A 15,110-nucleotide genomic window follows, 5' to 3' on the forward strand; every position below is an offset into this window, starting at 1 on the left:
TTACCCCTCCAGAGTAAACCAAAATCCTTTCTGCTTAAATGAGCTTTACAGTGAGAACACCTATGGAGAATTTTGCGTTGTACTGAATGGACAGTGAGTGGTGAGTTTCCAATGTAAATTCGTCCACAATAAAGTAACTCTGAGAGAGGTGGTGCAAATATGACTCTTGCAACAAAAATCTGACATGCAAAATTTCAAACATATAAAACAGAATCTTCATATAAATTTGAAAAAATGCTTCAAACTAGCCAGATTTCCTGATGCAGGGGCAGTTTTAGGAGGAAGTAGCATTGTATTAAGCAGAATATCTTTCTTTCTTTTTTTTTTAAGATGGAGTTTTGCTCTTCTTGCCCAGGCTGGAGTGCAGTGGTGTGATCTCGGCTCACTGCAGCCTCTGCCTCCCGGGTTCAAGTGATTCTCCTGCCTCAGCCTCCTGCAGCGTAGCTGGGATTATAGGCACGTGCCACCACGCCCAGCTAATTTTGTATTTTTAGTAGGGACGGGGGTTTCTCCATGTTGGTCAGTCTGGTCTTGAACTCCCGACCTCAGGTGATCCACCCGCCTCGGCCTCCTAAAGTGCTGAGATTACAGGTGTGAGCCACTGCACCCGTCAATATTTTTCTTTTGATGATGTTGATTCTTTGTTTTCCACTTTCTTAGGCTTGGGCCATAACAGGTAATTGTGCTTCACAAGGGTAAGACAGGGCTACACTTGTGTAGATTCCAGTGCCTTCCTGCTGTTCTGGCTTCTCATTCCTCATGCGAGAAACCCAGTACTCATTCCTGCCACCTTCTTCATCTGGATATCAGCATCCTCCTAATCCAAACTATTACCAAGGCCTGTGGATTTTGCCTTCTTTTTTTCTTTTTTGAGACGTAGTCTCATTTTGTCCCTCAGGCTGGAGTGCAATGGCGCCATCTTGGCTCACTGCAGCCTCCGCCTCCGGATTCAAGCGATTCTCCTGCCTCAGCCTCCCGAGTAGCTGGGATTACAGGCACCCGCCACCACACCCAGCTCATTTTTGTATTTTTATTAGAGACGGGGTTTCACCATGTTGGCCAGGCTGGTCTCGAACTCATGACCTCAGGTGATCCACCCACCTTGGCCTCCCAAAGTGTTGGGATTACAGGTGTGAGCAAGGTGCCCAGGCAGATTTTACCTTCTATTTCCGTATCTCCCAAGTTGCACCCAGTTGTTGCTGTGTTTGTTTGTTTGATTTTTTCCTTGTTTTCTTTTTTGCTTGAACTACTCCAACAAGCACTAAATTGGAAGTGATCTTTTAATTAAAAAAATTTTTTTTCTGATATACTGACAGAAGGTTCAGGAAGTGATCTTTGAAAATGGAAAATCTGACCATGTCCCTCCCTAGAACTCTTCAATGGTTTCCCATTGCCTTAGGACAAAGAACAAAATTCTTGACTTGGTCCACAAGGTCTGTATGGTCTGGGCCCTCTGTTCCTCTCTAGACCCAACTACGATTGCCCTTTCCTTGCTCTCTGGGTTCCAGCCACAAGGGGCTTCTTTCAATTCTCCTATGGACTCATGCTCCCTTGCAACTCAGGGTCTTTGCACCTGCTATTCCTTCCAGTGGAAACACTCTTCCCTCACCTCTTCACCTTGTAAAGTCCCACTGACCCATCACCAGCTTAAGACAGTGTCATTTTTCTAGGTAAAATCCCTAATATTTTCTGTGCTCTGGGAGATGGACCCGTATGGAGTATATCCATGGGATATTCCAGAAAGATTCAGTGTAGGGAAATGAAATCAAGCATTTATTCTCCCTGCTCCTTCTCTGCCAGAATATCATTGGTTGGTTATGTTCCTCTTTCAAAGGTCATGGCTCCTGTCAGGCAAAATTCTCTCCAAACGTCTCTCTCTGGTCTTAGGTAACTATTTCTTTCCTAGATCCCAGGAGACTCCATCATCCCTTGTAGTTTCACTCCTGCTTTACCTTTTTTTTTTTTTTTTTTTTTTTTTGAGACAGTCTCACTCTGTCACCCAGGCTGGAGTGCAGTGGTGTGATCTCAGCTCACTGAAACCTCTACCTCCTGGGTTCAAGTGATTCTTGTACCTCAGCCTCCCAAGTAGCTGATTACAGGCACACACCACCACGCCTGGCTGATTTTTGTATTTTTAGTAGAGACAGGGTTTCACTATGTTGGCCAGGCTAGTCTCGAACTCCTGACCTCAAATGATCCACCCACCTCGGCCTCCTAAAGTGCTGGGATTACAGGCGTGAGCCACCACGCCCGACCCATATTTTGTTTTAAAAAGTATTCTGATCATGCTCTACTAATGGGTCATCACCTGCAGTTTGAAAAATGCCTTAAATGACCCTTGTCCAAGTGATCCTTTTCCTGACTCGTCAGGCCAGATCAGGCTTCTGGGCATTCATGCCACTATTTTCCCGCAGAGCTCAGTTCACAGTTGGTTATGTTTATGTCAGTTTCCCCACTAGACAACTGCTCCAGGAAAGCAGCAACATGACAACGATGCTCACAGCTATATCAGGCGCTAAGCCTCAGTGCTCAGTGTTTGTGGAATGAATAATACATGAACAAACGAATGAAACTCACACTTCATGTGTTACTCCTCCCAGGAGGACTTACATATAGAACTTTGACAAATTAATATCTAATGGTGAAATTTCTAGCACATTTCTTTCTGGGACAGAGAACACTGGGTGGGGTAGTAGGCTACAAGGTACAAGTTCCATTCAGATGTATTTAAGAGAGGATCTGATTTTAAAAGTGACTTATTTACATCTATTTCATACAACTTTGGAGTCATCCTTTACTCCTCTCTCTCATTCGTCATCCACCAGCAAATCCTGCCAGAATTTAAATATATTCAGAATTCCAGTACTCATCACCTCTGTTTACACAGCATCTCCTCTCATCATATCACTACAGGAACCTATAATTATCTTCCTGCTGGTGCCTTTGCCTCCCTTCAGTCTCAACACAGTGACTTTGTCAATACGGAAGTCAGATAGAGTCACCCTTCTGTTCAGAACCCTTAAATACTTCCCATCTCAAAGAGGGGGAAGCCTCTCTTACATACTTCCCATCTCAAAAGGGGGAAAGCCTCTTTTACAGTGGCCTCTCTGCTTAATTTTCTCCACAGAAATTATCATCTTCTAACGTGTCATCTATTTTACTCGCTCATTGTCTTGCTCCCCCTCGTAAGATGTAAGCTCCACGAGGGCAAAGATTTGTTTACTGCTGTGTCATCCTACACAAACCTTGGTACAGAGTAGCCATTCATTAAACTATTTGTTAAATAAATGAATGAATCCATAGGGTAACCCAAATAAATATGCAATAATTCGGAAATGTGAATCTCTGGCGTCCATTAATCCACCTCTACAAGTATCTACGGAGGACCTATTAGACACGGACACGAGGCAGCTAAACGAGTTCTCCTAAAAGGGCGATAAAGCCTCCTGCAGGCAGTCCTCCTCATACCTCGGATCCAAAAAGAAGAATGGAAGTAAGAACTTAAGTCATTTCATTCTTTTTTTTTCTTTTGTAGAGATGGGGGGAGGTGGTCTCACTATGTTGCCCAGGCTGGTCTCGAACTCCTAGCCTCAAGCGATCCTCCCGCCTCGGTTTCCCAAAGAACTGGGTTTACAGGCGTGAGCCGCCGTGCCCAGTCTCATTTCTTGAAAGAGATAAATAAGTAGAGGGCAGAAAAGAAGCATAGAAAAATAAAAAAGAGAAGGAAGAGGTCCTGCTGCCTTCGTGCTCCCGGCCTTTCTCTTCCATGCTAGGTTAGGATCCCAGAATTTCCATTCTGTCTATTGCTTGTGGATTGAGGGATATTCACCCCCCTGTTGGCAAATCAATCTTACAATCATTCTTTAGGCAGTGGGAACGTCCTCCACTCAGGGTGCGCCTTTCCACCTACGGCGTCCGGTGACGCAGGAAGTAAACTAAGCTGTTTCCATGGCAACGCACAGCTTTGGCGGATTTAGCTGGCTACCATTTTTGCCTACCCCTGTTCCCAAGTAATACATTTTGCAGCCTACCAAGATGAAAGGACTTAAGAAAATAATTGTAAGAGTGCTCTTGAATGTGGCTTATTTCAGTGCGAAAGCGATTTCCGAGGACTGCTTTTCTGGCGTTTGGAGAAGATGCCTAAATTGAGGGCGGGGTCGAGAGATGTTTAATCCCACAAGGCCACGCGGCGGGGCCTTGTCTTTCTCTTCCCGCCATCTTGGCGCCTGTGGAGGTGAGAGAAGCGCCTGCTGCTGAAATTTGGGGGCAAATAACCGGAGTAGGTTTGTTCCTATATCTTGGCGAGTCGCCGGTGTGTATCGGAGTCTCTGCCAGCCATTGATTTCTATGGGTTTCAAGAAGAAGGAGAACAGGATGGAGCAGATGTTGGGCCGATGGTGCTTGGTCCCCTGACGCCCGGAGAACGGCTGCCCGGGTTATCCGAGTTAAATTCCTGGGCCTGAGCGGAGTGAAATGATGATTTTGTCCATGAGGCAGTGCTTCCTTTCGGCTAGGGTTTTTCCGTTTCCTCCCAGTCCAAACCTCCCTTTGCTTGTCTGACCAGTCTCTTCCCTCAGCTTTTCTCCGAGACCCAGCCGATGCCTAAGTCTTAGGTGGGAGTCTCTGAGAAGTCTTCATTTCTTTTCCTGAGTGTTGCTTCCTGATAATGGCATGCATTTCCTCAGGCTTTTCTAAGAGTCATTTTTGTGACTCTTGTCCCTTCGTTTTGTCTTCATTCTGAAGTTTGCTTAGATACCAGCTGTTCTCTGAGGTTTGAATGTCTTGCCGGAGCCTGCGTTTCATGTGGATGTTCTGGCATAATTGTCCCCGTACTCCTACGGGAAACTCCCATCCAAAAGGAATTTGCCTTCGGGGCTTAAACGAGAGGGGACGAGGTGGGAAACTTGCGTGGCTTGGTTTTAAACTGAATCTTTTTGTTTGTTTTAAGGTCTGCTGGGAACGGGACTTCTAAAAGGAACTATGTCTGGAAGGTACGCGTTTTAAATATGGTTGCTCTTTGTTTTTGTGTGTTAGACGTGAACGTTTAAATGCGAGCTTAAAATTGGCAAGAAAAAACTTAGATGTTTGCTCTGAGTAACTTTTGGGTGGGGGTTATTACAAGTCAAATCGGTTTTCTGAAGCTTATGTTTCATGTTGTGTATCTTTTCTGTCTTAGGCTGTGGTCCAAGGCCATTTTTGCCGGCTATAAGCGGGGTCTCCGGAACCAAAGGGAGCACACAGCTCTTCTTAAAATTGAAGGTGTTTATGCCCGAGATGAAACAGAATTCTATTTGGGCAAGAGATGCGCTTATGTATACAAAGCAAAGAAGTAAGTTTATGACACTGGTAGGTTTTGGGTTTTTATTTTGGGATCTGCCTCATTTTCTTTTTTATATAACGGAGTCTTGCTCTGTTGCCCAGGCTGGAGTGCAGTGACTTGGTCTCCCTCACCGAAACCTCCGCCTCCCGGGTTCAAGCAATTCTCCTGCCTCAGCCTCCCGAGTAGCTGGGATTACAGGCGCCGGCCACCACGCCCGGCTACTTTTTGTATCATTAGTAGAGACAGTGTATTGCCATGTTGGCCAGGCTGGTCTCAAACTCCTGACCTCAGGTGATCTACCCACCTCGGCCTCCCAAAGTGCTGAGATTACAGGCTTGAGCCACTGTGCCTGGCCTCATTATCCTATTGAAATAATAAAATATTTGGCTGAAGTACTTGGTATTGGTTTTTTTGTTTTTGTGACAAGAGTCTCGCTCTGTTGCCCAGGTTGGAATTCAGTGGCCTCACTGGATCCTCTGCCTCCTGGCTCAAGCGATTCTCCTGCCTCAGCCTCCTGAGTAGCTGGGCTTACAGGGGTGCACCACCATGCCCAGCTAATTTTTGTATCTTTACTAGAGAATGGGTTCCCCCATGTTGGCCAGGCTGGATAGGTATTGCTATGGCTTCTATTTTGCATCATTAAGGAACTTAATGGGGAGTCTTAGAAGGACGTTACTTCTGTAGGTGGTGTTGGATTTAGGTACCTTTTGCACTTGAAAACAATAAAGGAGCTAATTCCTTATATTGTGATCCTTTTAAGGTTTCTAATTGTTTTTCTCGGCTCCTTTTGCTAGAATTTAAGGATTTTTAGAACACTTGACGCCTAATGCATTTTGTTAATGCCTTAAAATACGGGTTTTTTTTTTTTTTTTTTTTGAGACAGAGTCTCACTGTGTCACCCAGGTGCAGTGGCATGATATCAGCTTATCGGCTCACCACAACCTCCACCTCCCGGGTTCAAGTGATTCTCCTGCCTTAGCCTCCCGAGTAGCTGGGATTACAGGTGCCTGCCACCACACCCGGCTAATTTTTGTATATTTAGTAGAAACAGGGTTTCACCATTTTGGCCAGACTGTTCTTGAACTCCTGACCTTGTGATCCACCCGCCTCGGCCTCCCAAAGTGCTGGGATTACAGGCGTGAGCCATTGTGCCATTGCACTTTAGCCTGGACAACAAGAGCAAATCCTATTTTCTTCACCCACTCCAAGCCAATTAAAATCTCTGGGAAAGGGTTTTAATCATTGCCCCACCTTTTCTTCTACAGCCAAGAATAAATTTTAAGTCAGGTTCAGTGGCTCACACCTGTAGTCCCAGCATTTGAGAGGCCTAGGTGGGAGGATTGCTTGATGGCAGTAGGTAGAGGCTGCAGTGAGCTATGATTCGGCCACTGTACTGCAGCCTGGGTGACAAGACAACCCTGTGGTCTTTAAAGGAAATACATATAAAGTTGCATCCTTTGTACATTGCTGGAACCTCAGTGGTTTCTCTCATTCAATAAAAGCCCGTCATTAAGGGCTCCATAATTCTCTTATCTCAGCTGGGATTAACCCCTTGGTGTCTTCAGTCTTTTCCTCCGGTCAGGACACACCTTGCTTGGCCCCAGTGCCTGCGCTAGTCATCCCCTGATCACTTCATGGCGCTTCTCCCCCTCCTTTCCAGTCTGTGTTCCATTGTCACCTCGGTGAGACCTTCCTTGGCTATTTAAAATGGCAGGTAATTCCTCCTTTCTGTACACACAAACATCCTCACACCTGTCCTTTTGCTGTTTTTTTCAGTATTGCCTCCGTTATCATCTGACGTATGTATTTCCTTACACTTGGTTAACGGTTTTGAAAGGGATTTTTGTTTTATAGCTGCTGTGTTTTACAGAAGGGTCTGGCATACAGTAGGTATTCGATAAGTATCTGTTGAATGGTGTTCCAGGCATTTAAAGTTTCTCAGGTGATGAAGTGGGTAACCAGGGTGGAGCCACTCGTCTAGAGGTCACCTTGAATTTGTATCCAACTATATTGGCCTGTATTCCTCTTCTTTCCCTTTTTAAAATCAGCAACACAGTGACTCCAGGCGGCAAACCAAATAAAACCAGAGTCATCTGGGGAAAGGTAACTCGGGCCCATGGAAACAGTGGCATGGTTCGTGCCAAATTCCGAAGCAATCTTCCTGCGAAGGCCATTGGACACAGAATCCGAGTGGTGAGTATGGTTTTTAGCAAAACGGATGTCTGATGAATCAGACTGAGGTCAAGGTGTTGCGCTTTGACTTCTGAGGACTTGTGTGGTTGTGAAATTGACGCCAGTAAATTACGCTGCAAAATTTGTGTATTGCAGAATGCTGGGGAGAAATAGTAATTGAAAGAATAGGTGTTTGGTGTTTTGTTTTTTTGTTGTTGTTGTTGTCACCCAGGCTGGGGTGCAGTGGCATAATCATAGCTCACTGCAGCCTCAACCTCCTGGGCTCAAACAATCCCACAGCCCCCCAAGTAGCTGGGACCATAGGCATGTGCCACCACACCCAGCTAATTTTTGGGGTTTTTGTTTTGTTCTGTTGTTTTTGAGACAAGGTCTCACTTTGTCACGCAGGCTGGAGTGTAGTGGCATGATCTCAGCTTGCTCCTGACCTTTGCCTCCAAAGTTCAAGTGATTCTCGTGCCTCAGCCTCCTGAGTAGCTGGAATTACAGGTGTATGCCACCGTGCCCAGATAATTTTTTGTATTTTTGCAATGATAGGGTTTGTCCATGTTGCCCGGGCTGGTCTTGAACTCCTGAGCCCAAGTGATCTGCCCATCTTGGCCTCCCAGAGTGCTGGAATTACATGCTTGAGCCACCACAGCCAGCCTTGAATAAATAGTTTTCTGGTGAAGATATTTATTGGGCACTGAAGTAATTGCTAGAAAGCGACAATTCAGTAGTTACTCCTGGCATAATTGTTAATATTTTGCCATTTCCATCATGTCAGTCTTGTTAGAACAGGTGTTAGTAGCTTTGTTTTGTACATGAAGAAAACAGACGCTCATGTTCCTAGGTCTCAGGTCTTTGGTGCCATCCTTGGAGTTTAAATTTTTCTCAATTTTCTCTTGTAATTTTTCTCAAATAGTTCCTACTTTTTCTTCAGGATCCATTTTGGAATGTAGACTGTATATTCTTGGGATCAAGAATATATGCATACCATGTATTCTTGGGGCCAGGGGGGTACTGTTGAACCCTGCTAAGTGGTTCGTTGGGGTTTATCAACAGAGGAGGCTTTTCCTCTGTCTTTAGAAGAAGCAAAATTAAATGTATCTTCAGTACATGTTTTTCTTTCTTTTTTTTTTTTTCTGAGACTGGAGTCTCACTCACTCTGTCGCCAGGCTGGAGTACAGTGGCGGGATCTTGATTCACTGCAAGCTCCCAGGTTGAAGCGATTCTCCTGCTTCAGCCTCCTGACTAGCTGAGACTACAGGCATGCACCACCACGCCCAGCTAATTTGTGTATTTTTTAGTAGAGACAGGGTTTCACCATGTTGGCTAGAATGGTCTTGATCTCTTGACCTTGGGATCCGCCTGCCTGGGCCTCCCAGAGTGATGGGATTACAGGCTTGAGCAACAGCACCCGACCAGTATATGTTTTTTTAAGAGTGCTGGTTCTTAAGGTATGTTCACATAGAGATTGAAAGCTATAAAAACTCTCCTTTCTACTAGAACATGTAATTGGTTGCCTTTCAGAGATGTATCCATATTACGCTTCTTGATTTGTAGACTTATATGTAACATTCACCCAATGTTTTGTGTTCTTTTTTCCCCACAGATGCTGTACCCCTCAAGGATTTAAACTAACGAAAAATCAATAAATAAACGTGGATTTGTGTTCTTGTATTTTTGTTAAGTGGATTAAAGAATTTATTACCTTAAATTGATTTGCTACATGCTTAAAATGATAGAGGTTGCCCGGCATTTTTGGAGTACAAGGAGATCAGAGACATGTGATGAAAATTACAGGGCGAGTTCAGAGATTTAGAAGGGAGTGGGTTTTAATTCGAGTATCTTTGACAGAGTCTTGCTCTGTTGCTCGTGCTGGAGTGTAGTGGTGCTCACTGCAGCCTCACATTCAAAGGCTCAAGCAATCCTCCCTTGGCCTTTGAAGTAGTTGGGACCGCAGGCTCATGCCACCATGTCTGGCTCATTTTTAAATTTTTTGTAGAGGGGGTCTGACTCTTGCCCATGCTGGCTTCAAACTCCTGGGCTCAAGGGGTCCTCCCTCCTTGGCCTCCTGAAGTGCTGGGATTAGAGGTGTGAGCCACCACACCCTGCCAAATGCTTTGTAATACTATGCATTTGTTCAGTACAGATTGGGAAACTTAAAATTTGAATGGAGATTATATTGATGGGCTTTGGCAGTTCATTTGGATAGACTGGGATGAGAAGCTCTTGGGAATTGTGACTAGACAAAGCATTCCAGTATATTAAAATAGAATTGAGCCATATTACTCCACTCATAAAAAGCAATCCTATGGTAGGTATATGGAGGTTGGGAATAGTGCACGGAAAGGTGGCAGCTTTCTTTGGCTTCATGTTTTAATCTGGTATAGTGCAAGATTGCACTTTAAGGAAGTAAGCAGGCCTCCCAAATATTTTAGATTTCTTGGGAATATGCTAAAATAAAACAGCTAAGGCATCAGTTTTGCAGTATGGTTGTAGTTTTTTTTTTTTTTTTTTTTTTGAGATAAGGTCGTTTTGTTGGTCGGGCTGGAGTGCAGTGGCATGATTACAGCTTACTGCAACCTCCACCTCCTGGGCTCGGGCAAACCTGCCTCAGCCTCCTGAATAGCTGGGGCCACAGGCATGTGCAGCCACACCCAGTTAACTTAGTTATTTGTGGAGATGGGCCTCACTATGTTGCCCAGGTTGTAGATTTCTAATTATGCAGTAACAGTCCTTCCCCCCCCCAACCCCACCCGAGGGTTATTGATGTCTAAAGCACAGGTAGTTTTTTAAATTAACAGATCCTTAAATTGCACTGAAAATGTCAACAAGAAACTGGGAGTTTGCCCCCTAATCCCTTTTGCAGTTTTGAAACGTGTATGGGTTCTCTTGTCTATGCTGCAAAAGAATTAACATGCTGGAAATGCATTAGGGAAAGAGGATGAAAGAAAGGACTGGGTGGGAAGAGCACACTGGCTGTTGTGTTATTTGGTCTGAGAAGGAAAATGTTTGCAGTAAGGGAAAAGAGTGGGAATACTGTCCCAGCTTTTCCGCTTCCCCTTCCTCCTAGTAACCATCCTGTTACAAATCTGCTAACCTACAAAGAGGGTAGTGAGATGCACTGACCCAAGAGAAAGCAAGAAGTCCTCCTCCCCTAGAGGTTCCTCTGTCACATTAGCAGTTGTAAGAAAGGTTCGGTCAGTCCAATGGTGGAACATAGGCAAAAACTGCCATTGTTGGAGTCCCATGTTTCATGGACAGGGGCTTTTATTAATGCTCTGCCAGACTCATTTATTAGGATTGTGGTCTTAAAGCAAACTGCGTTGATGCTGTATTCACCAGAAGTAAGCCATACTTTTTTCATAGTCAAAAGTTGGAAGTTGTGTATTAGAATGCTGATGAAATTGAACTTGGGAATTACGCAGTCAGCGGGAGGAAGTGCTGATCTTGGACACCCACTCCAAAAGGCCAATATAAGCTAAAAGTACCTATTGTGTTCATTGTGCCAGTTAAATAGATGTGATCAGTACTCTTGGGGTATTCAGGGATAGAGGCATGTGGGTATACTGGCTACATAAAAACTATCAAGTGTAGAAGAAATACGGAGGCATCTCAGAGGAAATGGCAGGAAGATTTTAGGAACACAAGTAGCTGACTGGAAAGTCCAGAAAACTAAGAAATGCCACATAAGACGTCTCTTGTACTGAGGATCTTATGATTGTTCTTGTGTGTAATAACAATGTCACTGAAGAACTTGATTCACAGGAAGTTTTAAAATTTACTGATTTGAGACAGGGTTTCTGTTGCCCAGCCTGCAGTGCAGTGGTGTGATCATAGTTCACTGCACCCTTGAACTTCTGGGCTCAGGCAATCCTCTGCACACAACCTCCAGAGAATCTGGGACTACATGTGCATGCCACCCACGTCCATTTAAATTTTTTTTTCGGGGTCCCAGGCTGGTCTCTTAATTCCTGGCCTCAAGTGATCCCCCTGCCTTGTTCTCCTAAAGTACTGGGATTACAGATGTGAGCCACCATGTACAGCTCAGATTAATATTTTACATCCCAGTGGCAGCCCAGTATAAACAAGGGAAAATCAGGTGGGCTTTTCAGTCTCAAATGGCTAAGATTCTAACATGTTTCTGGCTATGGGGGCTGGATAGGTAATGGTGCATTTACAAAGTTGGGGAACCAGGGGATGGTTTTGTGGGAGGAGCAAAAGTTGAATTTGAGGAAGTTGAATTTGTTAACCGACATATCCATGAAGACCGATGGGTATTTCAGGTCTGGGTTAGACATATGGAGAAGTGAATGGTATTCTGAGTAGAACAGATGAGAGGAATGGAGGTGCTTACACAGTAAGTGGTAGGCATCTGAGCAAAGCGGGGAAAACAAAAGGTTGAGACTTTAGGGTAACTCGAGTAACTCACGTGCAATGGCAAATGAGACTCGAGCAAATACATGCTCTTCCTTACCGAGATGATGCAGCATTTGTAAATAATAAATTTACAATTTTTTTCTGCTGCCATACCGAGATTAAGTCAAAAGTACTTAAGTCACCGTTGCCAAAGTCCCGTGGTTTACAGGAAAGGGCTTGCGTGGCTGGTATTTTGTTCACGATGCCATTGAAACAGCTTTGCCTCCCGGCTGGGCGCAGTGGCTCACGGCTGTAATCCCAAACACTTTGGGAGGCGGAGGCGGGCGGATCACCTGAGGTCATGAGGTTGAGACCAGCCTGGCCAACGTGGTGAAACTACGTCTCTACTAAAAACACAGAAAGTCGGGAGTGGTGGCGTGCGCTTGTAATTCCGGCTACTCGGGAGGCAGAGGCAGGAGAATGGCGTGAATCCAGGAGACGGAGCTTGCAGTGAGCCAAGATTGCGCCACTGCACTCCAGCCTGGGCGACGAGTGAAACTCTGTCTCAAAAATAAAAAAAAAACAGCCTTTCCTCAGCATAACACTATTGTAACAGCCAGGAGCTTAGGATGACTGGTTCCATTCTATTCACAACAGCAGTTTATTTGTGGTACTGTAGTGGAAAGGGCACGTTTCCTAAGTTACAAATGTGGTTTGGAATCCCACCTTCCACTAGTTGTGGGATGATACACACATTATTTAGTGACTATTTACTTGTAAAATGGTAATACTTAAGACACCACCCCATCCTCATATCTGAGTCCGTAATCTCCACCCAGTTTGTAACTTGAAGTTTTCCTTCTTTCCTACCCCTTCATTTCCCAGTATAGTAGTTTACTTATTCAACTCCCGTTGCATGACTTCCAGCTCAGTGTTTTGAGTTCGTAGTTTTACTTCTTAACGTCATGAGCCACTGGGATTTGTCCCAGTTTCCCATTTTGTATAGTTCCTCACGGCTCCCAGGATCTCCCTTATCTCAGGTGCAGTGGCAATTCTTGGTTGGAAACTAAAAGATGGAGTTGAGTAAAATAGTAAAGGGTGTATCATTGATTTTTATAGGAAATGGCCTTAGTTAAGTAAAGCGCCTACAGTTGGCGACTCAGGATAAGTAAATGAAAGTATTCCACTCACCTTTTCCTACAGAGGACTACACTGAAAGATTCTGCAGAGGGTTGTATGTCCGTCTAAACACCTGGCACCTAGTCGCTGCATATCACTTTGGTAAATGAAAGAACTGGAAAACTGCCTCAGACACCCACACACGGCCAACGCCCTCGCACCCTACTTCCTCCCACAGCCCCACTCACGTGGGCCTCCAAACAGCATTTATTGGCCGGCTTCGCGCAACGAGACGCGATGGACGTGATCACCGCCCTCATCTTCTGCCGCGAACTTCCAGCGGGTGACGCTGTCCAATCGGAAAGCACCTTTCCTCCGGCGGGGGCCTCCGTCTGCCCCGAGCGGCGAGGGGCGGGGCCGGCGCGGGCGCAGAGGCGTCACGCGCTCCATGGTAACGACGCTCGGCCCGAAGATGGCGGCCGAGTGGGGAGGAGGAGCGGGTTACTCAGGCTCAGGCCCGGGCCGGAGCCGGTGGCGCTGGAGCGGGTCTATGTGGGTCCGAAGCGTTTTACTCCTGTTGGGCGGGCTCCGGGCCAGCGCCACATCTACTCCCGTCTCCTTGGGCAGTTCCCCTCCCTGCCGGCACCACGTCCCCTCTGACACTGAGGTAGGGCGACAGGGGCGGGAGCGGGCCCTCTCAGGGTAAAGTCGTCCAGAAGGAGCAGGCGTAGGAGGTAGTGACTGGGAGAAGGTGTCCTGGATGAGAAAGCGAAATCGGGGCAGAGCCTGAACTCTTACAGGCCTGGGACCCGCTCTCAGCTCCCTACACCCTGCAAGTTGGCTGTTAGGCGCTCAGAACAGTATCACTTCTGTGCGGAGGGTTGTGCTTAGCAGTAGCCCTCGAGGAGTGCTTTTCAAACTTGAGCGTGCATCACAGTCACCCGACGCACACGGTCCAACACAGATTGCCGCCCCCAGTCCCCCACTTAGTGACTCAGTGGGTCTGGGATGAGTCCCCAGAGTTGACAGTTTACGTTCCCAGCTGGTTGGTGATGTATGCTTGTCCGGGGACCACTTTAGGAACCGCTGACCTGAAGTTTCGGGAAGACATTGAACGGAGAGCCAGACAGAGGCGTTGGAGGGATGTTGGGGGCTCACTGGAGACACACTTCAGGTTTCTTTTTACGTTGTGTCGTCACTTTGTTTGCTTTACCCGGTTCCTCTGCTCTGGAAGTACCTGCCGGCCTCCCGTCCCGTTTTTCTCCCTGCTTAAATACTTTGTCTCATTTCAAGTTCCCCAACCTCAAGGCAGCCTGCCGAAACCCCCACAGCGGAATATTCTTTTCATTAAAAAGTGTATCGTATCTGTACTCCCTCCTGGCATTTAACCAAGTACTGCTATGTGGTAATGGCTTATTTTTTCAGGCGTATCTTGCCTTTGCAGTTAAATTGTAAGGTTCCGTGGGATGAGGTTTGTGTTTCATACTTTGATTCCTTCACAGCATTTAGGTCAGAGGTGGGTCCACGATAATCCATATTCCTCGAGAAAAGGAGGGACATTACCTGGGGGCAGGGCTGCATGCTGATACACACACGTTCAGTTCAGTCCAGAAATCTAAAGACACTCATTTTTACGGTAATTTCCCAAAATGTTACATGCATACTCTTCATAACCAAGTGAGCCAAAATATTAACTTCGGAGTTTATAGCTTTTTTGCAACTTTTATCATGACACTGCATTTTGGCTCAATTCTTTAAAAAAAATTTCCCACAGAACCCTGTACTTCTCTCTTTTAATTTGGATTAAAATAAGAGAAAGAGTCTTGGTCCCTAATACGTTTCCCTGGTTCCTCATAGAGTATGTAAGTACCAGTCGTCCTCACCATTCTCCTTGCTTTAACGTGGACACAAGAGTATAGGCAGGAACTACAGTGTTCACTGTAGTTATGCTAATGACTACACCTCTGTTCAATGCTTCTGGGAATTAACAGTAACTTTTTTGTTTTTGGTGGTGGTGGAGAGCTCCAAAACAGTTTACGTTTTAACTTGTTCTCAACTAAAACTTGTAAGTTTTGTTTTTACCTTTTATTACGCCGGTACAAACAACATCAGAATAATGAACCCCGATGGACCCATC

At 45.6% G+C, this 15,110-nt stretch overlaps 3 protein-coding genes across 12 annotated transcripts in view; 2 read left to right on the forward strand and 1 right to left on the reverse strand.

Annotated features, from left to right (window-relative positions):
* The window catches only part of DRC9 (dynein regulatory complex subunit 9), a 68,537-nt gene extending 55,200 nt beyond the window's left edge, over positions 1 to 13,337 (reverse strand). Inside the window, exons 1-2 of one of the 8 annotated variants that reach the window (XM_017865488.1) lie at positions 13,222 to 13,337; positions 13,046 to 13,120 (exon numbers count right to left, since the gene is read on the reverse strand). The gene's annotated coding sequence lies outside the window, so the exon portion shown is untranslated. The other 7 variants (XR_001884042.1, XM_017865489.1, XM_017865487.1 and 4 more) reach the window with 7 other exon arrangements.
* On the forward strand, positions 4,007 to 9,209 carry RPL35A (ribosomal protein L35a). 3 transcript variants are annotated; one of them, XM_017865494.1, is made up of 5 exons: positions 4,007 to 4,234; positions 4,949 to 4,991; positions 5,177 to 5,329; positions 7,369 to 7,513; positions 9,105 to 9,209. In XM_017865494.1, the coding sequence occupies exons 1-5, from the start codon at positions 4,165 to 4,167 to the stop codon at positions 9,126 to 9,128; spliced, it is 435 nt and encodes a 144-aa protein (XP_017720983.1). In that variant the 5' UTR covers positions 4,007 to 4,164; the 3' UTR covers positions 9,129 to 9,209. The 3 variants fall into 3 exon arrangements, with proteins under 3 accessions (XP_017720983.1, XP_017720984.1, XP_017720985.1); XM_017865495.1 differs by having other exon boundaries at positions 4,212 to 4,283; XM_017865496.1 differs by having other exon boundaries at positions 4,218 to 4,279.
* An 11-nt stretch (positions 13,338 to 13,348) lies between the features above and the next one.
* The window catches only part of LMLN (leishmanolysin like peptidase), a 42,327-nt gene continuing 40,565 nt past the window's right edge, over positions 13,349 to 15,110 (forward strand). Inside the window, exon 1 of the mRNA XM_017865485.1 lies at positions 13,349 to 13,640. Coding sequence (XP_017720974.1) covers positions 13,422 to 13,640 — 219 coding nt within the window. The 5' untranslated portion in view covers positions 13,349 to 13,421. The remainder of the gene's footprint in view (positions 13,641 to 15,110) is intronic.

Source organism: Rhinopithecus bieti, unplaced genomic scaffold (genome assembly GCF_001698545.2).
Source record: "Rhinopithecus bieti isolate Rb0 unplaced genomic scaffold, ASM169854v2 scaffold_83126, whole genome shotgun sequence".
Lineage (NCBI taxonomy): Eukaryota > Metazoa > Chordata > Mammalia > Primates > Cercopithecidae > Rhinopithecus > Rhinopithecus bieti.

What these genes read in the sequence shown, in the direction of transcription:
- RPL35A (XM_017865494.1), top strand. Translation starts at nt 4,165, where the DNA reads ATGTTTAATCCCACAAGGCCACGCGGCGGGGCCTTGTCTTTCTCTTCC. An exon ending in AAAGGAACTATGTCTGGAAG is followed by an intron (nt 4,992 to 5,176) that starts GTACGCGTTTTA and finishes TTTCTGTCTTAG; the next exon opens with GCTGTGGTCCAAGGCCATTT. An exon ending in TATGTATACAAAGCAAAGAA is followed by an intron (nt 5,330 to 7,368) that starts GTAAGTTTATGA and finishes TTTTAAAATCAG; the next exon opens with CAACACAGTGACTCCAGGCG.